The sequence below is a fragment of the Colletotrichum chrysophilum genome (genome assembly GCF_026319265.1).
Source record: "Colletotrichum chrysophilum strain AFK26 chromosome Unknown scaffold_115, whole genome shotgun sequence".
NCBI lineage: Eukaryota > Fungi > Ascomycota > Sordariomycetes > Glomerellales > Glomerellaceae > Colletotrichum > Colletotrichum chrysophilum.
In genome coordinates this window covers 39,362-64,650 of record NW_026517402.1, presented here as the reverse complement: position 1 = coordinate 64,650, position 25,289 = coordinate 39,362, and the positions used below count along the sequence as shown (strand labels likewise).

At 53.2% G+C, this 25,289-nt stretch overlaps 7 protein-coding genes across 7 annotated transcripts; 3 read left to right on the top strand and 4 right to left on the bottom strand.

Annotated features, from left to right (window-relative positions):
* Positions 1-261: 261 nt before the first annotated feature.
* On the top strand, positions 262-898 carry COL26b_010586 (uncharacterized protein; the record flags this gene model as incomplete). Its single annotated transcript, XM_053183280.1, has 2 exons — positions 262-417; positions 482-898. 2 exons carry the CDS (start codon positions 262-264, stop codon positions 896-898), a joined length of 573 nt encoding a protein of 190 aa, XP_053032773.1.
* Positions 899-1,665: 767 nt separating this feature from the next.
* Positions 1,666-2,505, bottom strand: COL26b_010585 (uncharacterized protein; the record flags this gene model as incomplete). Its single annotated transcript, XM_053183279.1, has 1 exon — positions 1,666-2,505. The coding sequence occupies one exon, from the start codon at positions 2,503-2,505 to the stop codon at positions 1,666-1,668; it is 840 nt and encodes a 279-aa protein (XP_053032772.1).
* Positions 2,506-4,627: 2,122 nt separating this feature from the next.
* COL26b_010584 (uncharacterized protein) lies at positions 4,628-11,120 on the bottom strand (the record flags this gene model as incomplete). The annotated part of the gene is made up of 2 exons (XM_053183278.1): positions 4,628-8,989; positions 9,048-11,120. The coding sequence occupies 2 exons, from the start codon at positions 11,118-11,120 to the stop codon at positions 4,628-4,630; spliced, it is 6,435 nt and encodes a 2,144-aa protein (XP_053032771.1).
* An 894-nt stretch (positions 11,121-12,014) lies between these two features.
* On the bottom strand, positions 12,015-13,395 carry COL26b_010583 (uncharacterized protein; the record flags this gene model as incomplete). Its single annotated transcript, XM_053183277.1, has 2 exons — positions 12,015-12,208; positions 12,258-13,395. The coding sequence occupies 2 exons, from the start codon at positions 13,393-13,395 to the stop codon at positions 12,015-12,017; spliced, it is 1,332 nt and encodes a 443-aa protein (XP_053032770.1).
* Positions 13,396-14,069: 674 nt separating this feature from the next.
* COL26b_010582 (uncharacterized protein) lies at positions 14,070-16,980 on the top strand (the record flags this gene model as incomplete). Its single annotated transcript, XM_053183276.1, has 2 exons — positions 14,070-14,128; positions 14,481-16,980. 2 exons carry the CDS (start codon positions 14,070-14,072, stop codon positions 16,978-16,980), a joined length of 2,559 nt encoding a protein of 852 aa, XP_053032769.1.
* Positions 16,981-17,965: 985 nt separating this feature from the next.
* On the top strand, positions 17,966-19,536 carry COL26b_010581 (uncharacterized protein; the record flags this gene model as incomplete). The annotated part of the gene is made up of 2 exons (XM_053183275.1): positions 17,966-19,064; positions 19,118-19,536. The coding sequence occupies 2 exons, from the start codon at positions 17,966-17,968 to the stop codon at positions 19,534-19,536; spliced, it is 1,518 nt and encodes a 505-aa protein (XP_053032768.1).
* Positions 19,537-22,955: 3,419 nt separating this feature from the next.
* On the bottom strand, positions 22,956-24,253 carry COL26b_010580 (putative secondary metabolism biosynthetic enzyme; the record flags this gene model as incomplete). Its single annotated transcript, XM_053183274.1, has 2 exons — positions 22,956-24,027; positions 24,084-24,253. 2 exons carry the CDS (start codon positions 24,251-24,253, stop codon positions 22,956-22,958), a joined length of 1,242 nt encoding a protein of 413 aa, XP_053032767.1.
* Positions 24,254-25,289: the final 1,036 nt, after the last annotated feature.

The window sequence follows — 25,289 nt, the reverse complement described above, 5'->3', positions numbered from 1 at the left end:
TGTTCTGTTGTCGCGGTCAGTTCAGAAGGTGCGTGTCTGCCTTGCAAAGCAAGTATCTTGGGCACTCAGGGAAGCTGCACCTTCCTGCACGTTAGCTTTTCTACACTGCGATTATTTTCTTCTTCTCCTTTCTTTTCACAGAGCTTACTGGCATATTTCATCCTCTGTATCTCTCTCCCAAACTCACTTTTCTCAACACGAATTCGTTCCCACGAATCCAACCAGGCCATTCATTGTCTGATATCGACACATTCCGCCAAAATGTCAAAGGACTGTCGCTGGATGCTCCAGACGGGCAAGTACGGCGACTTTCGTCTGGCTCAAGGCAGGCGGTCGATTCGAGTCCACAGATCCATCCTCGTTCAACACTCGGGATACTTTGCGAAGTTCTTCAAGCATGGTCTTCCATCCCGCAAGGTATCTCTTTACTCTTCGAGATCAGCGTTCATAGGACTCGGATCGTTGCTAATAGCGTACATAGGCTGTCGACCGTGGCAGATTGGAGATACCAGCCGAATATGACCTCAACCTGGTCCGCATCTTGATGGATTGCTTCTACCGCGGCGAAATCGAGTGGGTATTCCCGGAAGATGATATCCGCAAGAACGTTGAACTTTGGATACTCGCAGAGTGGTTGAATGTTGAGTACGCCATGCACACCATTGAAGTCAACCTCCTCGAGATCCTCAGCCCAATGGAGCAAAAGTACCGCGCGGCCAAGCCCTGGATGCTGGGGCTCGTACTCCATCACCAAAAGTGTGGCAACTCAACCGTCGGGAGTATGTTCGCCGAGGCCGCTCTCGCCGTGCGGTACACTACCGGAAAAGCTGATCACATTCGATGCTTGGATGACATGCGCAACGCATTCCCCGCTCTCGGAAGGAAAATGGATGAATGAATGGGAGGTGCAGTATCGCGAACGGAGCGACCAGCTTCTCGGTTCTGGAGGTTACGGATGGCGTGATGAAGCGGTGATTGTTCTGCAGCCGCTTCGCAGACACATGGTCGAGCATCGTCTCGGTATTGCCGCCTCGGGAGGGGATTTCGTGACAAAACGAACATGTAACAGCGTCCCATTGCTATCGATTCACAACTTCTCACTCATTTCCAATCCAGGCATCGACCTTGAGCTCTTCACTTCCGATTGGCGGCCGGTTGACCCCCCATTGGCGTATTGGTGATCCATTATACAAAGAACAACCCAACAACAACCCATCCATGGAGTACTTGCCATGGGAAACCACGATTTTCTGAAAATGAACCCTTAATGTGAAGATCATCGCATGTTGGCTATGTTTGGAACGCGGATCGCAGATGTTGGATCGGCGGTAAAAGACAAGCTCCAAGATCTGGCAAGGAGTATCAGATGTGTTGGGGATCAACGCTGTTTTCTGTAAGCCACAGGGCTACTATGTTACCATAGGCAGGATGAGGTGGAATTGCACGCAAGCATATTCACATAAGAAGTACAAGATTGGCTCAAGCGCAAAGTATTTGAAGGATCCTCGTACAATAACAGCAGTCTCGTAAGAAAAACTCACAAGAATGGTCGAGCGGTCAAGAACAGTTACAACGTAAGAATGAAATATCCAAATTCTAGTCTGGTATCGCAGCTAATAATCCAAAACGCCATCATGCAACCCACTCATTACATCAACACCACCCTCACTGCTTCTGCCCGGCCAAATGCCACTCAAACACCTTCCTAAACCTCTCCTTACCATCGCCCTGGATGGTATCACCGTGGCAGGGGATAATCGTGTCAAAGTCCCACTTGTCGATCGTCTGGATGCTCTCGTTGAAGCTCGGCCTGTCGCGCCCGCTCATGACGTACCACTGGAACCGCTTCACCCACTTCACATCGCCCTCGGTCGTCTGCAGCCCGCCAAACAGCTTGTTCGGAACGCCCGCCGACGTATCCCGCTCGCCCTCGGGCGCCTTGGAGTACTGCTCGCGCGGGGGCAGGTTGAACATGAGATCGGCCTGAATCAAGATGCGCTCGGGCCTGAAGAAGAAGACGAGCTCCTTGTTGGCGTGGGCGTCGACGTACTCGTACGCGAAGTCGGCGTCGAACTCGGGCGTGATGGCCGTCTCGCGCTTTCCCGGGCCGTCCTTGAAGGTGACGAAGAACTCGTCGGCCGGGTTGACCTTGGGGTCGCCCGTCTGCTTGGCGCGCTTCTGCGGCAGGCCGTCGGGGCCGATGATCTTGGCGGCGGGGTATTCGCGCTTGTACTCGGACAGGAAGATGTGGTGCTCCATGTCGGGGGCGATGATGTAGGCGAGGTTGCCGCCCTTCTCGGCGATCTTGGCCTTGACGGCGTCGGTGAGGGCGACGGGGCTGAAGACGGCGAGGGCGCCGGAGGAGAGGCGGACGAGGGTGGCGCGGCCGCCGATCTTGAGGACGCCGAAGCGGGCGAAGGGGACGGAGAAGGTGGTTACGTTGGGGGTGAGGTCGCGGATGACCATGACGTCCGCGGGGTTCGCGGGGATGAGTTTTTGTGACATGATGGGTTTCTTGATATGGTCTTTGGCTGATTTGAGAGGGTTGTTATTGTGGGATGAGGTCTGCTGGTCTGGAGAGTCGAGGGTGTGTTGGCCTTGAAGGGTCGCTTGGGTATTGGTGGTGGTGTTGTTGGTGGTGTGAGATGAACCTTCGGGATGAGGTTGCGAGCGAGCTTGCGACGGGTTGTGTGTCGCCGAGAATGCTCTGCGATGGATTGTCGAAGTGCGGATTGTGCGGGCTGATGTAGCCGGGTATCTTAGGAATCTCTAAACGGAAGGATAGTTTTAGAAAACGTGCGTGACAGAAGGCAGAAGGGGGAGGGTGTATTTGGGTTATATATGAGGTAATTGGGGAACTGAGACTGTCTGCCGGGATGGAGCAGCTTTCACGAGCTGCAACGGGAACGGGGGCGGGAACAGGGACAGATTTAAGCTACGACGGCGTGCGTGGTGTGGGCGCGGCGGGCACACGTACCATTGTCAAATCAAGCGGAGGCGTTCCGACGGGTTCGTTCTAGAAACGCGGACTGCGGAAGACGGAGGGATTGAGGGAGGGAGGGAGGGTGTGTAAGAGATGGTGTGGGGGAAATTCGATTCGCACGTCAGTCAATGGAAGTCAAGCTTCCCTCAGCCGGGAGTCCGTTTTTTTTTTCCTTCTGCGATTGTTTCGACAAGGCGCAGGGTCCAGCTATTCCTCGCAACAAATTGCAATTGGAAGGGCAGAAGCTGAGAAGCGGACGGGAAGAGACGACGGACGGGACGAAAGGGCGAGATCTGCGGCCCGGGTATGTCGTCGTTGACGTCGGGGAACGGGTGGTACTGAGTCGGGGGACACTGCGCTGCACTGCACCGCACCATACTACCGCGGCACTCTGAAAAGTTTCATCAATCCGATGGGGTGACCGCGTGGGATGTGGATGGATGTGGATGGATGTGGATGCGGGAGCTGCAGGAGATGGAAAATGTGCCCAGAACCCTTGTTCGGTTCGGCCGAGCTTGTTGCTGTTGCTGCTTTGCTGAATGCGTCTGAGTCGGCCGTCTTTGTGACTTTCGCTGCTGCTGCGCGTGGCTATCGTGCGTTTGTCTCGCCCGAGGTCAGTCTCTGTACAGGGCTGCAATTTGAAATCGGGTCCTTGATGTTAGTAGCTGCGCTGGTGTAATATCGATCGGCCGCTGCGGATGCAATGCAGACGCAGCTTGTCAGAACGTTAGTCGCACGCTGTATGCGTAAGGTAGGGATGCTGTGTGGAAACTGCCTTAAGGGAAAGGGACTGGACAGGGCCGGTGTCATGACATCACTGACGAGGTGGTGCGGGAACTGCATCAGAGTGACATCTTCCATGCCGCCCCGGGGTCCTTCAGGTCTCCTAGGGCGGAGGAGCCTACGAATACCTACCTACTGGCTACCTAGGTAGATCGGGAACCACCCGCTACTGAAATCAGTGCTGGGCTGACTGCATGGCTGGCTGAATAATTTGACGACGACGGGACCGAGGCACAGAGTCGGGGTCGGCCGATCGCACACTCCGCCCACCACCGTTCGACCTCCCCAAAACGAACCAAACACCGGGCCCCCAATCTGCAAATCTGCAGTGCCGTGTCGTCTCTTAATAATCCACCGCGGAACGAAACGTCTTTTGCGAGAACGAGTCCCTCCGACCGGGGCTTCGAGTCGTCCCGTGCAGAAGCGTCCTGTTCCGCGTGGTTCCACCTCCGCCGCCGAGGTGGCCGGACTATGCCACAACTGGCAATCTGCTGGGTGCAAGAGTCCATGCGCGCTAAGCGTTTTTCGGACATTTTTCTGGTCGCCTCTACCGGGGCCCTGGGTCGACAGTGCTGCAAATTCCAAATCATCTGCCGGACGACGACGACGACGGGAAGCCGTTTGACCACGCACGCCAACGGATATCCAATTTGAGATGATTCAATTGTGTTTGTGCAATCAGATGAAGAAACAAGTCTAAATGTCCAAACGCCGTTGCGCCCAATATCCGTCATTACAAACCAAAACATGACAGCACACTTCACTCACCCACTCACCCACTCACTGCACTGAGCTGGCCACCAGATCGTCAAATGTCATACCGTCCACCCAACATCACATCGAGTCAAGAACCTGTCAAAATCAATCCTCCAGAAATACGGGGAAAACTCCCTCCTCTCCCGCCATCCGCGCTTCCCACGGCAAGCCGCTGGTGTTCCAGCTCAGGCTCATGCCCAGAAGGTCTTCGTAAAAAAGACCAGCAAAATAGTTGATGGTCGGCCAGAAACGATAGTCTGAGCCTCCCAGGCCCAGCATGTTGTGTACCTTGGGCCGCACCGTCGTCTCGATGTAGTACGCCCGCGTGAGGTCGTTGCCCCTCGCCCAAAGCTCTCGAGAAACATGAAGCGCGAACCAGTTGCAAAGGCAGAAGTAGAAGGTGAAATTCCACACGACGCTTACAAGAAGAAAGGCGAAGTTTCTGTGGTGTATCGCTTTGAACTGGATTGCGAGCACAATGATTTCGCACATGTTATAGACTTGAAGCCAGTACCACTTGAAGATTGACATGATGACCCGGAAAACCCAGGGGTCCTTCACTTCTTCTGTTGCTCCTTTTCTGCCGTTGCCATCGCCCGGTGGTTTGTTGTCTCGGTCGCCGTCGCCTGGGGCTTTCCCGTCCTCCTTTTGAATCGCCGAGGCAGGCAAGGGGAACATCATGTCTTCAGAATACCGGAACACGAACTCCGGGTCAGATTTAGGTGCGGGGCCTGTCCCTGCTGTACCCTCAGCCTTGGGCTTGCTGTTGTTTCGATTCGGTTTGTTCCTCGGGTTCATTCGTGCTGGCTTGTCTTCTGGCTTGTCTTCTGGCTTTTGGCCTGGCTTATTCGAGTTGTCATTCGAACTTCCGGCAGCCCGCGCAGGCGTCTCGGACTTCATAGCATCCATGTCTTTCTCCATATCTTCGGCCTTCTGCTTGGCTTCGAAGTAATTCCTCTTCAGGAGTCTGTTTTGTTCCTGGAGCTGCTTGATCTTGTCCTCTGGTGACTGAGAGGGTCCTCCGCCGCCATTGTTGTCGTCCTTCGGAGAAGAGTCCGAGTCGCTGGAGCTTGAACTCGAAGATGCCTCCGGATCTTCGTCTTTCGAAGCTGTCTTGAGCCTTGGCTTGGCTTTCTCCTTGCCCTTCTTCTTCTTCTTGTCCGACCCTTTCTCCTTCCACTTCTTGACATCTTGCGACGATTTGGATTGGGAACCTTCCAAAACCTCAAGCATCGTCCCTGCATCCTCCTCCAACTTCTCGTTTGCATCCTCCAACTTCTCGTTTGCCTCCTTCAAATGCTCGTTTTGCTTCTTCAGATCCTCAATAATCTTGTCGTCCGTATCATTATCTCCGCTTTCTGGCTCGCTCTCAGGTTTCTTCTCATCTCCTTTAGCAGGGACTGTGACTACTTGGGCTTTTCCGTCCACATATATCACCTTCTTTAGCTTTCTCGACCCCTTCCGGAATGTCGGGCTATCAGCGATGTCCCCGCCGCTTGTTCCAGAAAGTCGCGAGGCTGGCCTGTCGTCGAGAGCTGCAAGATTGACATGCAACACTTCGTTCGTCGCCTGCAGCTCCTTGATCTGCTGTTCCAGCATCCTGCATTTCTCGGCTCCAGCGATGCGGTTGTCTTGAGAGAGCTCAAACTCCTTTTGCACGTGCTTCAACAGCTTCTCGCGATCGTCCAAAGTTTGTTGAAGCTGATCGTCCCGTCCTTGCCGGAGTTCGAGTACCTTCTGCAACTCTTGTACTTTCTGCTCCAGGTCGAACCTTCGATCCGTTCCTTCATTGTCGTCTGATGCACCTACCGAATCTGGACCGGCGTCTTCGCTGCTGCCACCCGTCGGGTCAAGGATCTGGGAAATTACGCGCCGCATGCTTTCTCCATCGTTCTCACCGGTGCCATTGAGCAACTTCTGCAGCTTCAACCGAACATGAAGGTGGGATTCCTCAGCCGCATCTTTAGCACGCTTGGCAACCGCCAGCTGTTGTTCAAGCTCCCGTCGGCGTTCTATGAGATGATCGATTGGCGCGGACCTCGAAGAAAGCTCCAAATCGAGCTTCTTCTGAAGCGAGTCGACCTCTTCCTGGGACTCTTCAAGCTTCCTCCTGAGGTCTTCGGCGACTTGCAGTATCTCGAGCGCGTGCTCGCGGACGATGACGTTCTTCTCATACAATGCGTCATCCAGTTTGTCTTGCGTCTGCCTCAACTGCAGAGGCATCGTCTGATCTTCGGCCTTCAAGTTGGCGAGTTGTGTGCCGAGTGACTCGACCATTTCTTTGTCTCCCTCCCTGTCGCTGAGCTGAGCGCGAAGCGACTCAATCACTCCCTCAAGGCGCTTGATGTCCTCCTGGTACTTCTGCTCATGTTCCTTAAACATTGGCAGATCCGCACCCCTGTTCTCCAGGATTCTGAGAGCCTGGTCTCGTTGCAGCGCAAAATTCCGAGCCTGGGTGCGGAGAAAGTCATAGTTTTGCACACTGCCGGCACGTCTGACAAGAGAGTGAATTGCCCTTATGATGTCGTGATTCGCTTTAGGGATCTGGCTGATTTGGTTGTTGAATTCCTGGAAGGCCGATCCTAGGCGAGCTGTCATTTCACCGGGGTCTTGAGTGGGAGGGTCAAAGACAGAGGTTCCTCCGCTGTCGCTTGCGTTGGTTGAAAGATCGTATGGAGGCTCCGAGTCACCGTCGAAACTTGGAAGAACAAGGTCGTTGTTGGCGATGTGAAGCTCTAAGCTATGAGCCGCATGCGACTGAATTGCCCGGACAACCCGAGAGGCTTGTAGTGATCTGTTCGCGGAGGTATCGAGTCTTTCGAGCGCAATTCGGATGGCGTCGATTTCTGCCACGAAATAGGGCCGGGAGGAGAGCTCTTCTGGCTTTGCGTTAGAGCTGTCATCCATTCCATCTCCCTTGTCATGCTGGTCGTTATTCTCGCTGTCGGGGTGCGAGGAGGGACGTCCATCATTCTCCCGATTCGCACTTGCTGATCTAGGAATCAGTTGTCGCTCTCCTGGCCCACCCGCATGTTCAGGGGCCAAAGTGGACGCAGTGGCTTGCAGAGGTGGTGTTGGAGGAGGCTGGTCCAGTCGACGGAGCGAGTCGTTCAACCGGGCTCCATAAGTCTTGATGTCTTTGCGCAAGGCAGCCGATTCAAACGTGATGGGGTGCATAATCTCCTCCTTCTCCCCTTGTTTGATGGCCATTTCAAGGCTCAAGTCCTCACTGGTGTCTGTAGGGAGTCCCCTGTCTGCCTCAACCGCCTGAAGTCGTTCCTCCAACGTGCCTAACTCAAGGTCGAGAAAATACAGTTCGCCATTTTGAGCTTCCGTGAGACTTTTCCAATGCTCGTCCTTCTTCTTCCTTAGTTTTTCGAAAACCTGGCGCATTTCTTCGAGTTGGTCAAGCATGCCATTTTGTTCATCCCAAGGGTCCATGCTTAGGGGTTGGCTCTCATCTAACGGCTGGGTCATGTCGGTAATTTGATCGTTCGGTTTGGGGGATTCTTCCCTTGCAGATTCTTTGAGTAAGCTGGCAAGCTTCTCCTCAAACTCTGCAAACTCTCGGAGAGACTGCAGGTAACTCCCGAGCACCCGAACGACTTCTCCCTGTCCCACATCGGTCTGCGTGCCGACTGTCTGAACGGAGTGCTGCTTCTCAGGTGCCTGCAGTGCGTCCCGTTTCGCGTGCGCAATCTCCCGTTCCTTTTGCCGCAGGTCGTTCTCGCGGTTGAACAGTTCTTGTTTGAGCTGTTCGATCTCATCTTGATATCTGCGTAATTCCTTTCCAGCGGTGCCTTCCCAGATGGCTCCGCGCTCGGCCTGTGTTCTTCTTTCTGTCTCGGCCTGCCTCTTGTAACGTTCTCCAGCAAGCTTAGTTTCCAAATCAAACCGTTCGCTTTCGATATCTTCGTTGCGAGCGATACTCTCGGCTACTTGGCTTTTGAGTTCTTCGATGTGGCCCTCGAGAATGGCGATTTCGTCCTCCTTCTCCGTGATTCTTTGCTCCAGACTCAAGTTGGCATTTCCAATCTCGTCACCCGAGACCTGCCAGGCCTCCAGCTCGGCTCGAACATCCCCAATCTCCTCTTGGAGCCTGTTGCGATGTTGATTTGCCTCGGAAAGCTTCTCCTTGAATACCTGGAGCTTTTCAAACAGCGCCGAGATGGTGGTCTCGTGTTCCGCGAGCTTCCTCTGTTCAGCTCCAGTACCTTGCTGATCCTTGGCCCGGCTGATTTCTGCCTTGAGCTGTTCAATGATGGTCTCGTAAACGTCGATTCTCCCCCTCAAGCCGGAAACTTTGTCCCGCAGCTCCAGAATCTGCGTTTCGTAGACTTGCTTCGCATCCTCCAAAGTCCGCAACTTGGTCATTGCCTGCAACAGGCGAGCCCGCAAGTCGGCCACGACCGTAGGGCTGCAAGATTTGCTCAGCATGCCACTCTGAGGTGCCTGGCTGACCTCTGGCTGGAGTTGATGTTAGTACGACTTCTCTCACACCAGCAATGCAACTAGACGCTCTTACCTCCTCGAATTCGACGGACGATTCTCGACTGAGACTGAGCCCTTGAAGCTCGCTCCTCAAATCATGAGCGCCACCAAAGGCTGTGCTCGTCCTCCGAGAGATTTGAGACATATCGTCTCCAACATCAGGCGCACAATCACCTCTTGCACCTACAAAGCTGGAAGTCGACGCTCGCGAGAGCTCTCTCTCTGCATCCGGAACGAAACTGACCCGGGGATAAGACTCGTACCCATCGTCGTTGGCAAGAGCGTCAATGCTATCCTCTTCCTCTTGCGAACTGCTGCCAATGGCGAGAAGGGCGGTTTCGAAGGCAATGCCGTAAACCTTGAGGAATGGTTCGACGATGCGACGGACATCCTCCACGGGAATCTCCTGAGATAATCTCTGTTCATCTTTTACCTGATCCAATTGCTGCTTGAGATAGGAAATCTCGCCCCTGGTGTTGCCGAGCATCTTCTCATATTGCTTGTATGAGACTTTCTCGCCGTCGACGAGGAATGTCGCCGACTCGGGCTTGGCGGCTGCTCTCTTCCGTCTGGATTCGTCCAGCTCTTGCTTGAGCCTGTTAATGTTGTCGCTTAACCGGACCTTGTCCTTTCCGGCTGCCACAAGCATCTGTTCGTAGTGATTTATCGACTCATTGTATCCATCCTCAGAGCTCTTCCACTTCCTTTCTTTCTGCTCAAGATCTTTCACCGCCTTAGCCCTAGTTGTTTGTTCTTCCCTCAATTGGTTGCTAAGGGAAGCCACCTTGAGTTCGAGCTCCTCTGTGCCGGCAACGCGCGCAGTTTGCTGATCACGCTCAAGCTCCTCAACCCTCGACTGAAGGTGTCGTCTTTGGGCATCCGCGCGATCTCGCTGTACGGTAAGTTCGCATATTCGGCTTTCGGCTTCCGCGAGTTTATCCTCGGCCTTCCCGAGGTTGTTCTCAGCCTCCTCGTATCTGGCATTGTATTGCTCAGCGTCATCGTAATTAGCATCGCGAGCCACTTTGGCGTCTTCAAGTTCTTCGCGGACATCCGCAAGCTGCTCGTTGACCTGCGCAAGCAGGACGTCTTTCTCCTTCAGAGCCTCTTCAAGAGACTCCTTCTCCTGCTGAAGGGCTGCCTGGGTCCTCTTGAATTCCTCGAGCTCTGCCTTCACCGATGCATTGGCCTCACTCCAGTGACCGACCTCCAAGGCGAGGTTGGCGAAGGTGTCGTTGAGGAGGGAGTCGATGGTCGGCTCGTCACTTGAGTCTTCCGAGTCTTCATCACCCAAAAGCGTGCCGACCAGATCGAGTAGGTTGTGTTCTTCGGCCAGGCTCTTCAATCTACCCCTCAAACGGGCCAAAGTCTGTCGCTCCGTTGCATCATCGCGCTGGGCGTCGTTACGCTGGGTATCTTCATGCTGTACATCGCTGGGGGTCGACTGTGATGAATCTTGCGCTGGGGCCAGAGAGGATCCTCGATCGGTCGTGAATCTCTGTCGCCCTCGTGAGCGAGAGCCACTGCCGCGTGTGACGCTCAAACTTCGGGTAGGCGTGGTGGAAGATTCACGGCTACTGCCCACTTTCGGTCCTTCGAAAGCCGTCGACGCTGATCGAGCAAGCGCAGAGCTGGACGTTCCTCCCCGGCCACGGGAAATATTCCGAGCCGACAGGCTTCTCATGGGAGAGACATCGCTCTTGACATTGCTCTCCTCCGGAACACTCTGAACGACACTGGCCCACGACACGGGTCTCGGCTGCTTCGTCTCCGGCGTCGTCACGTCGACCATGGGAGAACTTGGTATGGAGCCAGCTGGAGAATGGCTTACCGAATCATCGAACGGCGCGGGCGAATCAAAGACGGACGAGTCAAAGGTGTCATCGTGTGTGTTGTTTGACGGTGCCGGCGAGAATGGTCTCGGCGGCGATGGCTTTGGGTTGTTGCCGCTGGCCACCTCATTGTCGGGCTCTGTGTTGTCTATTGTGGCACTCCGCTCATCTTCCGTCTGCCTCGGAGGCTCCGGCTGAGGAATGTCTCGAGATCTGGCACGTCCACGAGGAGGCTCGCTCTCCGGAACTTTACCCTCGTCCCGTTCCTCGGCCATGTTGCTTCGAATGTCGGATGTCAGCAAATGTCTAGTTCGTGTACTTACGACAGATGTTGCGCAAAACTTTGGTGGAAGAATAGTTGTGACACGTTATGGGGGATAACACAAGGTTTTTATCAGGCTAAACAGAAGGAAATTTGAAGAGAGCAAACGAATAACAAGGCGTGGTAGTCCGTCTTTGACATCGTTGACCTCTCTCATACTTATGGTACACCTTCAGATGATAAGGCCCAGACAAGGCAGGTTCGAAAGCCGTCGTCTTTGCACTTCTTTACAACCATTCAGCCAGTCTTAGGAGACAATGACCCAAGGAGCAAGAAGCGATGTCTTTTCTCTTAGTGTATCCATTGCCAAAAAGTCCGTTTGCGTTATCTGCGGCGCCATCGTGATGATATCCAGGGGATCAAACGGGAGAAAGGCCTTTGACGAAGCCCAGAATAGCATTTCAATCGGATTTTCAGTCCGAAAAAAAGGCTCATTGCTCCCTTGGTGCAACACAAATAAGGTCAATCCATTCAGAAGCCCTTGGGTGAAAAGGTGGCCGTGCGGAATCCCTTTCCTTGTCGCTTCTTAGCCTTTGTTGAACTTGCCAACTTGGCATCCCTTGATCTTCTGGTTGACCGTTTGCCAGCTCCGTCTTCCATCAAATCATCCAAATCGAGAGAGGGTGGGTTGAGAAATCTTGCAATTGCGGCAGGATTCGATTCGCCTTGATGGATCGTGAACTCCTGCTAATATGTCTCCTATCCTTTGAAACGCCAGTGTTGATATCTCCTCCCCATTGCAAGTGCCACGTAGCTGCCATCCGGGTATTCTGAATATGATTCAGCACCAAGAAAATCCATGAATCTGAAATGCCTCGCCAAACGCCGCCCATATCATCTAGTCCATCTAGCTATACCAACCTCTAGCACCGGGGCCCGATGCCGTTGCCTCTTTCCTGTGCTTAATCATTGGCTCAGTGATGTGGAATGTGTCGATGATGTCTTGCCATGTCTCCATATCCATCGAAAAAATGGCTTGATGCTTTGCGACTTCGCGCTTGACTCCACCCTCTTCTTCCATCTCGTCGCCAGTAATAGGACCTAAGATTTGGGTTAGAGGAGGTCTTGCGATGTGTTAGGCCTAACTTACTCAGAGACGGGAGCTCGTTGCTATCGAACTCAATTCCGACCTTGCCGTCGCGGATAAGGAAGCTGACATAAAACATGTTCTCTACGGTCTGGCCGAAAGACTTCGGATTCACGACGAAGCGTAGGAGGTCGACTCCGCCGGTCTCTCGAAGGCCATATGCGTGCATCGTCTGAATTTGTTCCTCCTCGCTCATTTCTCTCTCGTCAAAGAGTTCCACAAGCTTCGTCTGGGCATCCGCCTGTGTCTCTTGCAGTTGCTTGAGGATTTTACCGCAGATTGCCGTAAGGTCGTTTTCCTTCTTGGCCAAATCCTGGACATCCAGAACTTCAGGTCTTGTTTCTGCCAAATTGTTTGGCCGGAATGGTGCTGTTCGTTTGGAGATTTTTCGAATCTTCTTCTCAACAGACAGCGGGCCCAGTAGGAAGCCAGGCAAGGCTGGACGGCGAATGTTAGGCAGAGACGCGAACCTTCCCAAGTGGCTCCAATTGAACGCCTCGTCATTATCCCCGTCATCGTCATTTGAGCCGCCACCGGTCCTGCGTCTTCGCCTTTGCGTGCTCGAAAGCTCGGGTGCTTCGTCATCTTCGATGCCGCCGGCTTGACGCATATAGGTGCAGCATTTCGAGACGAACTCGTCGATATCGACGCCCTCTGCCGAGCTGCCCTGCATCAACCGCACAGTCTTGCGGTATGACATGTCGACTGCGCTAACAAGTAGGCGGGAGTCGATGGTAGCTTCTGTTGTCTGCTTGACATTCCGGGCAACTTCTTGCGCCATCATCAAAGTCTCCTTGAGACCTTTTGAACCTGGCATCATGTACTCCTCCATATTCTCGTTGATACCTTTCTGCAGCTCACGCAGCCGACGCTGGATCTCTCGACGTTCCTCCATGGGTTGGTCGGGGTCGTAAACATCGTCGCCATCTTCATCGTCCCTGTCGCCGGAGCGGCCGTTTGCGGGGCGGCGTGAAGACTGTTCTCCGTTCGTGTCTGCGCGCTTCCGCTTCCCAATGGATACATCGCGACCCTTCCCTTTGTCTCGGATGGCGAGATGACCTCTCGCGGGTCCTGGTGCATCATCTTCGCTTGGTGAACCTGGCGAGGAGGGCGGCGTGGAGCCGTCCACTCTTGCAGGCATTTTTGAGCAGTGGAGGGGTGAGCGTCGGCGGCCTTTGAATGCGTGATGGGGTCGAAAGAGGAAGGTCGGTCGGTAGTACACCTCGATAACACAAGATAGGGTGTGACAAGAGAGCGCGGCGGCGGTATCTCAACAGGCGATGATCGGACGGAGTTGCGATAAAATGCCCGTTTAAAGATGAAGTGGGAGGTCGCGCGTGAAATTGTGACCGGGAAGACGCGACAAGCACACTTTCCGGGCCTCCTTCCCACTCAACGCGCTCAGCTAGTCTTATCTTATCTCTCCCTCTAGCATGCGTGGGGGAAGTCGTGGCTTGTGTTGCTCTTATCGATAACATAACGGGTGGCTTGGGCGGGGTCAACGAGCCGGTGCAACCTTGGTGGCAGCGACCATTGGGGCTCCACTGAAGCTCTGAGGTGAGTGACTGTCTCACTGACTGCGCTCGCGGTACTGTCACCTGCCTTTGAGCCTAAGGTAGCTCGTGTCCGTGCTATCGGCACCACCCAGCACCGGGAACCCAAGTGCGCATTCAACATCATTCTGCGCGACGCAAACTCCAGCCTCCCCGATCGCACATTTTCCCTGACCGACGACGGCAAGCTACCGCGATTATAATCTTTTGTATCGACCTCACAGAATGGCCTCATGACTTCCAGTGAGCTCCTCGTGCCAAGATGGACCCGTTCTCGTTCGCAAGCTCCGAGTCTCTGGACTATCCAGTGAGCATCCGCATGTACGACTCCCTTCTCTGGCACTTCCACCGTGCGATGCGCGCGCTGACTCCCTGGCTATAGAATCAATCTGGAAGGCGATGAAACCCCATTTCTACATTCTACACTCTTAGAGAAAGCCGAGCTAAGGCATATCGGCTCCAACACGAGGTACCTCGCCCAGGCTCCATAAGCGGTTGCTCGTACTGACCTCCCAGCTCCCATTCCGATCTCTACGTCACAGTCCAAGTGTGGGCCGGTTCCAAACCCTTAACTGTGCCAGTTCAGACAGCATATAAATCGTTCCGAAACGAAAGGAGGTATGGCAGCTCCCTGTTTCCTGTCAGGATTGTCGCTAATGGCCGCCTGTTGCAGGTGGAACGAATGGCTGACGCTCCCAATCGACTACTCCACGCTTCCCTTGAACTCCTGCTTGGCCATCACGTTATGGGACTCTTCGCCTGCTGGTGGAAAACAGGCCGTGGGCCACGTGATACCCTTCGGAGGAACCACGCTACCACTATTCGACCGAGATAACCAAGTGCAAAAGGGCCGGCAGAAATGCATGGTACATCGACACAAGAACGCTGACGGCAACGACAACACCACCACACCTGCGGTTCCCCGTAAGAAGAGGGACACATCGAGGAAAGGGTCTGCGCTACCAGTGGACAAAGATGCAGAGGAGCTGGAGCGCATGGAGAAACTATTTAAGAAACACGAGATGGGGGAAATCCCTAGAGTCGATTGGCTTGACCAGCTAGTCTTCCGCGGTTTTGAGAAGCGAGGCCTTCAGTCAGCGAAACAATCACTCAAAGCCATGCAACGGCAACAAACAAAAAACGGCGATGCAGTCAACGAAAAGAACAGAGTTGCAGACGAGAACAACGCTGTTGACACAGAGACTCATGCAGGCTTTTCCAAGTTCCAACTCAACGTTGAGCTGCCACGGTTCGATTTCCCAGTAGTGTTTGCCGACTTGGAGTACCCACCTCCACCAATCTCGGCGTTGCAACACATGTCGGCGTCTCAGTCAAACGTCATGTTAAAGCCACCACCAGAAGTACAGTTTGGTCCTGGCATCAACGCACTCGGCGACTCAGGTCCCGGCAGTCGCCTGATGAAGGTGTATGATCCGGAGGTTGGGGCCCGTGACAATCCGGCCGAGAGCAAGCACAGGAGACTTGTCAGAAGCCAGCATCGTCACGGCATCTTGGATAAGGACCTCAAGCCGAACGCCAAGGTTCGCGACGAGCTGAACCTCATCATGTCATACTCTCCGACCCATATCTTGACACCCGAAGAGAAGGACCTGATCTGGAAGTTCCGCTACCATCTCACCCGTGACAAGCGGGCAGTCACAAAGTTTGTGAAATCCGTCAACTGGCAAGATCACAGTGAAGCCAAGCAGGCGGTGCAAGTTCTGGGACGGTGGACACAAATTGAAGTCGATGACGCGCTCGAGCTGCTTGGCCCTACGTTCGACAACCAAGCTGTTCGAGCCTACGCTGTAGACAGACTACGAAAAGCTGATGACCACGAGTTGCTCCTCTACTTGTTGCAGCTTGTGCAAGCTTTGAAGTATGAACACATTCCGTCTGATTCATCCCAGGAAACCATCCAAGACTCTTCTCTCGCGCAATTCTTGATATCGCGCGCGGCTGACAACTTTCTTCTCGGCAATTACTTCCACTGGTACGTGATGGTCGAGTGCGATGATCACAGTGCCGAGCAAGGACTTGACAACCGAAACATCTACCGGAAAGTTGCCTACGACTTCATGACGGAGCTGGTGAAGCGTCCTGACGGGGTGGACACCCGAAAGACCCTCCTCAGGCAGGCCGAATTGATTGCGAACCTGTCCAAAATCTCCAACGAAATCAAAATGTCCCACGAGTCTGTCGCAAAGAAGACGGATCATGCCAAGAGCTGGTTGGCCGATCCCAAGAACGAGGTCATTGCCATTGATCCGCCTCTGCCGCTTCCACTCGACCCTACCATGAAGGTCGTGGGTGTTGTGCCGGAAGAGACAATAGTCTTCAAGTCATCGCTGTGTCCCATCAAGGTTACCTTCAAAACGACTACGGGCAAGAAATATCCAATCATCTTCAAAACGGGCGACGATCTGCGACAAGATCAGCTGGTCATTCAGATCATCACTCTTATGGACCAGCTGCTGCAAAAGGAGAACTTGGATTTGAAGCTGTCGCCATACAAGATTTTGGCGACCAGCACAACTGCTGGTGCTTCCCAGTTCGTGCCTTCCACCAGCTTGCAGAGTATTGCATCAAAGTATAAGAACAACCCTGCCCTGACCTACTTGAGGGCGAACAACCCAGACGACCGACAACCGCTTGGCCTACGCCAGGAGACCTTGGATACATACGTCAAGTCATGTGCTGGATACTGCGTCATTACCTACATATTGGGTGTGGGTGACAGACATTTAGACAACCTCCTACTTGCGCCAGACGGGCACTTCTTCCATGCTGACTTCGGCTTCATCCTCGGACGAGACCCCAAACCGTTCGCGCCGGTCATGAAACTGTCGAAGGAGATGGTAGACTGCATGGGTGGCGTCAACTCGCCCCAGTTCAAGCAGTTCAAGTCCTATTGTTTCATGGCATACAGCGCGCTCCGAAAGTCCTCCAACCTGATTTTGAATCTATTCAGTCTCATGGTTGACGCGAATATCCCGGATATTAGGCTTGAGCCGGACAAAGCCGTGCTGAAGGTTAGGGAGAGATTTCATCTGGAGCTTACCGAGGACGAGTCTATGCGTTATTTCGAAAGGGTCATCGAGGACACCCTAGGCGCCATCGCACCCGTAGTCATTGATAAACTGCACGAACTGGTGCAGGCTTTCCGAAACTGAAGAGTGCTCCATCAACGGCGTTCAGGACAGAAAGTTTTATTCGGAATCAAGGTCGAGGAAACAACCAGTTCAGTGGGCAGTACTAGGAAAATATTTCCCAAATTTAGTCAGTTGCTGCTCCCTTGATGTCTCCTTAACGAAAACGATCGAACGAAAACTTGAAAGCTCGGGTTGAGTGAGACCTACGAAAAGCCCAGCGATGTTTTGCATCCAGGAAGAGCAATGGACCAAATCGTCCAGAGCCGATAGATGTACAATCACCCTTGCGAAGTCACCCTTGTGAAGGCTGCTCGCAGATTCCGTAGCCCCAAGTAGACGGCAAGGTTCTAGGTAGGATCCTGAGTCTTCCTGACTAGCCCACAAGGTCATCTTCATCAGAAGAGGGAATGCGAAAAAACAAACAACACAACTTCTGTCTGAGGCACTGCTTGGATTTAAACGAGCGCCCCTCCCCAGACGAAGCAGAGCATCCACAGAGGAGGATTCGTTTAGCTGTATCTTCTACTGACTAGACCACTTGGTCTTGATCAAACTTGTTAAAGGACAATGAGACAAAAGATGGTGATATACCTGTCAAACGGGCGAGTTAGAGTGGGCCAGGTTGTTGCGATGGAAGCACCGTGAGAGGCACTTGACCAGCATCACCACAGAGGTAAACCAAATTAAGCATTGTGTATGGTTTCTGTCTATCTATAAATGCTCAGTTTTCTCCGAAAAAATCAGTTTTGGAGAAAGATACAGCATAGCATATACATACTTGACTTCCCTTCTTCTGCGTTTCCATTTGAACTTCTTCTGCTCATCGTCAACATCCTGCCTTCACAGTTTCCCTCAAGCTAAGCTCTTCCAGTATCTACTTCAAGACTTGACTTGACATTCACCGTACGCAAAGTACCACGATCTCCCACGCTTCGCACTCCACTCTCCCACTTCATATTTCCTTTCCTCACACAACATCCTATCCTCCCCCATCCCGCATTCCAAGATGGAAGCCCCCCAGCAGGAGAAGGCCTTCGGCCTCTTGGTCCAGATTAATAAGGAGCTTCGCAGGCTCCAGGCTAACACAACTAACCCTGACACCCGGCTCACCATCCAAGCCCTCTGCCGCCGGACACAGCAATGTCTTGAAACAGGCGGTCACCCCAAGGAGGCCTCTGATATCAAGATCAAGTTCGACGAGCTGATACTTCCTGTTAATCAGGAGGCGAGCTACCCAGTCTTTATCCGCCGTCTTCGTAACATCGATGCCGGAAACTTGCTCGGCTGCTATCTTCCCAGCAGTAACTGGTTCTCCCGCGAGTCGCCGTGGCGTTATGGCGGCAACAACGACCCACACATCTGCGGCGATGCGGAATACCATGACCGTTATGACTGCCCTCAGGCGATCCCTCTCACGGCCTTGTACGAAGCCTTCAACGAGGAGCATGCGATCAAGGAGCAGTGGTTGACGAGAATGATCGGCCTCCGCGGAACCCTCCGTCCGTCCCAGCCTGCTAGCCCCTGGAGCGACTACTTCAAGAAAGTCGCATTGTGGAGTATTGAGAATCAGAGCCCCGATGAAGCGTGGGACTTTCGGCGCATCGTGGAGTGTCTCCGGGAGAACTACGAACGCGCCAACCAATTCCAGGACCCATACCAGAAGTTCCTGGACTACGGCCTGGATTACACGTTGGCACGGCTTGTGCAAGACTGTCGTGATAGAGTCTCGAAACGCATCGCTGGCGAAGTCGAAGGTTTTCGAAAGGACCTGCTGATTGTGGCTCTGAAGAAGGCAAAGCTATATTACTTCGCCAACGACGATTGCCTCACGCCCAGTGACTGGGTCAAAGACGTGCTGGCAGCAGGTGGCCATAAAAGGACTCCGCGAGAGGCTCTCGGACCCGTCCCGAACATCATAATGACTTGTGACTGGGCTGAGGTTCACGAGGCTAAAGGAAGACTGGTCACAGTAGGCTGTCTCCATGAGGACACCGGAAACGAATGGCACCCGCATGTCCTCGGCATGGACAACGGGAAAGACTTGGAGCTCGACGCCAGTTTGCGGGCCAACAGGGCTCACAAAGCTGAATATGAAGCGCGGTGTGGTATGTGGGAAGACGCGCTGAGAAAGGCCGGGGAACGCTGACAACATGATTAGTGAAGAAAGAGGCTGAGAGCGAGCAGCAGGATACCACCAAGGAGGGTAATAGCGAGGAAGACGATGAGTACGAGGCAGACGATGAAGAAGAGGAAGACGAGGGCGGCGATGCCTCGCCTGATGAGAATTCAGAAACGCCCCCCGAAGCCACAGAGGATACCGACAGCTCGGAGACGGAACGCCCTTCATCCTCACCACCGCAGGAGGTGATAGAGCTCAGCGATGGTGATGATGGCTTTTCCGGGGGGAGCCGGCAGCTGTTTGCAGAGTTTGATCATCACCAACGAGACATCGACCGTTTTAAGTCGCGGGTGAGACATGAGGCCGAATCCGAGGACGAGGGTGAAGATGACGCCGAATTCAGTGGTTTTCAGTCCAGTTCTGAGGGCTCTGACTCTGACTCTGACTCTGACTACTGAATAATAGGGGCTGGGTCGTGAGTGGCGGTACATCTCCTGGTCGCATTACATATTTCTTGTCGACGAGGAATTTTTCGTTGGTGCCATTTCTTAATTCTGTAATCAAAACAGCTTACCTATCTTTGGTCTATATAACCTATCTTTGGTCTATATATACGAATTTATCATCCATTGGACGTGCCTCGCGTGGACTCGAAAGAATTGTGTTTGCCTACAGAATTCGGTGTATATATTCAGTGAGGATTGCATGATACGGTGGCTGCAAGCCAACAGAAATGGTGTGGCAATCTCTGCTGGAGACCAATAGCGAGAGGTACCAATGTTTTACATGTCGTAAGCCCCGGTTCGAGAATTCATTGTCCTCAGAGTTTCTCCCCTAGTGTGTGCGTTGAATGTCAAGATCATCGTCCATCATTCTCAGCAGTCTATTATTATACGTGCTCATATTCTGATCCTGTTTCACCAGCAGACAACAACGGGAATTTCTCTCCTGATACACCATGACCAGCCAAGCTACCGCGATCTTCGGCACCACCGGCGCTGCTGAGAACACCATAGAATTCGATCACCCCTCGGAGAGACCCAATTGCGACTGTCCCTTGCTGTCCAAGTATTTCTCTCGTCGCCCTTTTAATTAGACGCTTCAAGACTCGTCAAGGATATCCATAGTTTCTTAAGATTGAGATGAAAAAACAGGTGACCTCGTTATTGATGAAGCCAAGTAATTGACGCCTCGTCATCTTTTTATACTAAACCTCTAGCAAGCGAAAGGGTCCGTATTGACGATACTGCAGGAACTCGTCTTAAGTGCTGCCAGCAATGCTGTCAGGAATGCTAGGGACTAAATTTGCCGTTGGTCTTGTGAGCAATCGATACGTCACGTCCCGGATGATCCCGTCGCGACCGGCTGGTTGCGACGGCCAGGGCAGGTTGTTTTCTTGGACGGAACCACTAGTAGACCGATACTAATGAATACCACAGCGACAAGGCTGGATAACAGCGAAACGAACTACAAAGGCTTGACGTTGGCCACTCTTTTCTCCGTGGGCATTTTAGCTTCTGGTTCTAGACCCAGCCGAGCAAATCTTTAGACGCCGATCTCGTCTTTATCGATGAATTTGTCGTTGTAGAGTAGAAACAGCCACTGCCGTGTATCGAATATTTATATCTCAAGGCATGTACAGCCAAAACCAAGGAAGACGCTAAATGCGTAATCAAGCTCTTCAAGTAATTTAATCGAAGCCCGGGAGCAGTATTTAAGATAAGCAGAGCGATCGTGCAAAGCCCAACCAGGCGATGTAAACGATGGTGTGATCGGTGTTAGGGAACGGCAAAATGATTCACCTCCAAGGGCAGAGTTTGCCGTCAAATCCATGATGTTTTGAGTTCAGCTTTCTGGGAAATACGGTCTTTTGAAATCGTTCTCAACTGTCATTACTATCTATTGATTATGCGTTGTGACATTCTGGTAATCCTTCAGAGGTACGACGATAATCTAGCTTCCATCGTGGGGGAATTACGCAGCGACCGAGTCGGGTCAATACTTGAATTTGCAATAAGAAAATGAAAGTAGCTTCGCATTCCCCGTCATCAGAAACGGAAAGTAATGGTGTGTTTACGGGCTTCTGTACACGGCTCACTTAGTAGAAGGGCCTATCCATTGGCTAAACTTAAGTATGTTGCCGTCGATCTCCTGAATAACCGAATGGGATTGGATGACTCTATTTTTGTTCATAGTCGAGATGGAGTGGAAACATCTGTTAATATACACGCTGTCCATATTGACCTCCAGTCTCAAGGGAACGGCTGGCAAGTTGACCGTTTTCGCGATATTGTTCAGAACAAATACAATAGAAAGGACAGTGAACAATAGAAAGATGACAGTTGAGTAGTGAGTCTTTGTCATCTCAGACGTCCACGTTCTTCTTCTTTCCGTGTGTGGCTGCCAGTAACGATCGTGAGGACCAAAACAGTTCACGAATACATTGTCATCGCACTCTCCGCTCTGATTGTTATTGGGGCAAAGAGGCCTGGGTGAATTGACTGACATATTTATCTCTCGAAATCCACAGACAGCACGTAAGATGTCACAGCAAGTCTCCCGATATTGAAAGGCTTGAGCTACCAGTGGTTTAAGTTCTCCAGCAACGAAATAAGCGCCCATGTGGTTTTGTTTTCGTGTACAACACTTAGTCAAGGGCTCATACGATTCTGTCATCAAAATTCCATTTCGGACTGGCCGCCAAGCTATGTAAATCATAAACTTGGATCGATGAAAACTGCTGACGTCTGCTATGGTCTCTACGCATCCAAATAAGCAACCAGGAGAGACAAACGACTACGACGGTTGTCCACGTATACGCGCACATATGAGTTTCCCGCGTACCCTTCTTGTTTGGGCGACAGCATCAGGTGTGCCTCTCAGACCCCAAAGTCGCTAGCGCAAACGAGTACATTATTCTGTGCCGAGGTCTCGATCATTGGCCCTGCGTAAAGATAATCGAAATCACGCTTTAAATACCTCTCAATGATTTCCATTGCTATGTTTTTCTTTCGTCAGAAATGTGCCGTCAGTCTTTCGGTCTCTCCTAGCCACAGAATGGTTCCTTCGTATCACAAATGAAACAGCTACGACTGGACGCAGAGGTTGTCAGAGAGTCAAGAGCAAGGAGGGTTTTGGGTTGTCTCTTAAGTCCTAGATTAAGGAAGTTTCACAACCTATCTAGCAAGGGCAACGTCTATCACCAATCATTTCCAAGTAATTGTTCAGCCTGGCAATGTCAGTAACCAACTAAACGACCGCAAGTCCTCCAGGAATGGAGCCTATAAAGGGGCCTCGAGGCAATCATCACGCAAACGAAACTCATACTGCACCATATTTACCAGAATTATGCATGCCTTCTTTGTAGTATTCCATACAGAACAAGCAGACGCGGATGATGCCGCGTGACTTGAAAGGTAAAAGGCCAAGTAAGGCTGTTTACTGTCTTGGGCAGTTCGAATTTGCGCATTATTGACCCCTGCCTCGTTGAACTCCGAAACAATCCGGGACGACTTTCTGGTCTGCAATTGGCGCAAGAAAAAGATGAGCAACATTAGGACAGTAACCTATATTAAGTAGGCATGTACGTGTTCTGCGTTCCCGAAATGTAGCCAGAGGCCGACCAGAGCCTGGTAGTCTGAAACAAGAACCATGGCAGACGTTTCATGAATCTAATCTTGAAGGCCAGACCAAGCCTGCCATGATTGACCTAATTCTTAAATAGGAACTCTTCTATCTCCTTTCCCTCAGATACCGCTCCTAATATTCGCTGCCAGGCATATCAACTACTAAACAATCATAGCTCATGTTCAAACGAATCTCTAGTCATTGGGAGTCATCTACACCACCTCATGATATCCTACATATACACATCCCATCATGTCTCACCAAAGACAAAAACACCCTTGCCCTTCCTGAACCCACCAAGCCCCCCCTGGACAGCCTCCTTCAGGCTCTCCGCCTCCGTCTCCCAGCTCCACGGCACCTCCTCCACCGGCACGTCCTTGAACCTGCCCTCGCGAATCATGCCCAGCACGTCCTCAATCGCAAACTTGCGCCCCTGGGGATCCCGCTCGTTCCACTTGCTAAGCCAGAATCCCACAAACCTAAGGTCCTTGAAGATGAGGAGCCCGGTGGGGAGCATGACGGGCTGCTTCGCCATGCCGCCGTAGCTCACCATCGTGCCGCTCTCGCCGAGACTCCTCGCGATGGCCGTCGCCGACTTGCCGCCGACGCAGTTCAGTCCCAAGCCGACGGGCTCGCGGCCGCCCCTCGTCAGCTCCTTGAGCTGATCCCTCCACTCCCTCGCCAGAAACTCCTTCTCCGTAACCACGGCCGTGGCGCCGAGGTCGCTGAGCTCCTCCTTCAGCGTCTCCGTCTCCGCCTCCGTCTCCCGCTCTCTAACGACATTGATGCTCCTCAGCCCCCAGAGCTTTCCAAGCTGAATCGCAGCCCTGCCGACACCGCTGTTGGCTCCGTTTTGAATAAACCAGCCGCCGCGGCCCGGCTCAAGCGCATTCATGCCCCCGTTGGTGCCCGCCTTGATCTCGCCGGGGCCGTAGGTGCGGAGGATGCGGTACGCAGTGCAAGGGTTGACGCTGACGGTCGCGACCTGCGTGGGCGTTAAGCCCTCCTTCGAGACCTTCATCACATCCTTGGCGTCCGCGACGGCGTGGGTGCGCCATGTGCCGAAGGAGGACGCCGCGGGGATGACCCAGTCGCCGCGCTGCAGGCCGAGGTCCTTGGACCCCACGGAGACGACCTCGAAGACGCCCTCGTTGCCGGGGATCGCGGCGGGCTCGGGGGTGCCGATCAGGGACGTGAAGGGGGGCTTGGAGCCGTATGTGCCCTGGACGGTGTTGATGTCGGCGGGGTTGATCGGGGCGGCGAGGGCGCGGAGGAGGACGGCGGAGGAGGGGATCGACGGGGAGATGGAGTGGGTGTGCAATCTGTGCAGCTCGTCAGCTCAATTACCGAGGCTTCGCATGAATTGGCGCGTCCGTACTGCAGGACATCGCGGGGCTCGCCCTCTTTCGAGAAGACCAGTGCCTTGGCCTGGGTGTAGCCATACGGGCCAGACTTGTATCGTCGTGCGACGCGGGGCAGATATTGCGCCGGCCGCAGCGCAGACGCCAGGGGACGGAGCGTCGTCGTCGTTCGCAAGCCCGTCGCCATGGTTGTCAGTTGTGGAGGCGAAAAGAGAAAACAAGGTGTGCAGTGACAGCTGTCAAAACGTTGACGACGTCAACTATCGAGGTTTGGAAGGATTGCTTGCTCCAAAAAAAGCTCCTGGCGCACGGCACTAGCTCGGTAACTGGACCCGGCCGGCCGAACCTCTGGCGAACTCACAATGACGTTTGTTTGGGTTGGTATCGGTACCTTACCCAGGTGCGACCGGTGCACGAATCAGCTACTGGCTAGCGCGGAGGAGGGAAAGGGACCCGTTGTTTCCGCCATTGGCTCAAGCTCCCACCTCACGGAACCAGGTGGGTGGTGGGCTGCAGCTCACTGAGGCGGCAAAATGACCGGCGCCGGCAGTGACAGTTCCTCGCCGCGGTGCACGCTCCGGACGTCCTGGTTCGGGTAAGGCCTGACATGGCGTCCGAAGTTGGCGCCATTCCGGACGGCGACTGGACCGGGCTGCTCAGCTGCAGAGTGACTTGTCCTGGCGCCGGCGGCAGCGACAGCAGCACCCGCAGCATCTCCAACGACTTGCCACGCAGAGAATTTCTGCGCTAAATCGCCCTGCAGCTGCAAGCCTCTCGCCACATGATGCATTCAAGGGGTCAATGCGTCCTTCGGATGACGCGGGGTTCGTTGTGTCCTCTTCTTCGCAATTGCTGCTGTGAACATGAGTTGATGTAAGCTTTGACGATCGGTGTTGATGAGTCTTTCTTGTGCCATGATACCTGGCGTTGAACACAAGATCCTGTGATCCAGATCGGATTGCGTGCTTCCAAGGACAACCCTCGGGAATCAAGATGTAACCAGCAGCAAAGCTGATCGTGAAACTGCTTGTAGGCCGTAAAATGTAGATTTTATTGCAGCTGCAGTTGCCACAGACACCAGCAGCATCTGAACACTCGTTTCGAGCTCTCAAACCCGATGACGCTCCCAGCCGTAGTAGTTGAGACGCCCCTTCTTCGTCTGTGTCCTCCCCAGATTCAATCCGCCTCCTCAGTCCTTCGCTCTGACTGCTCCAATTTGATGC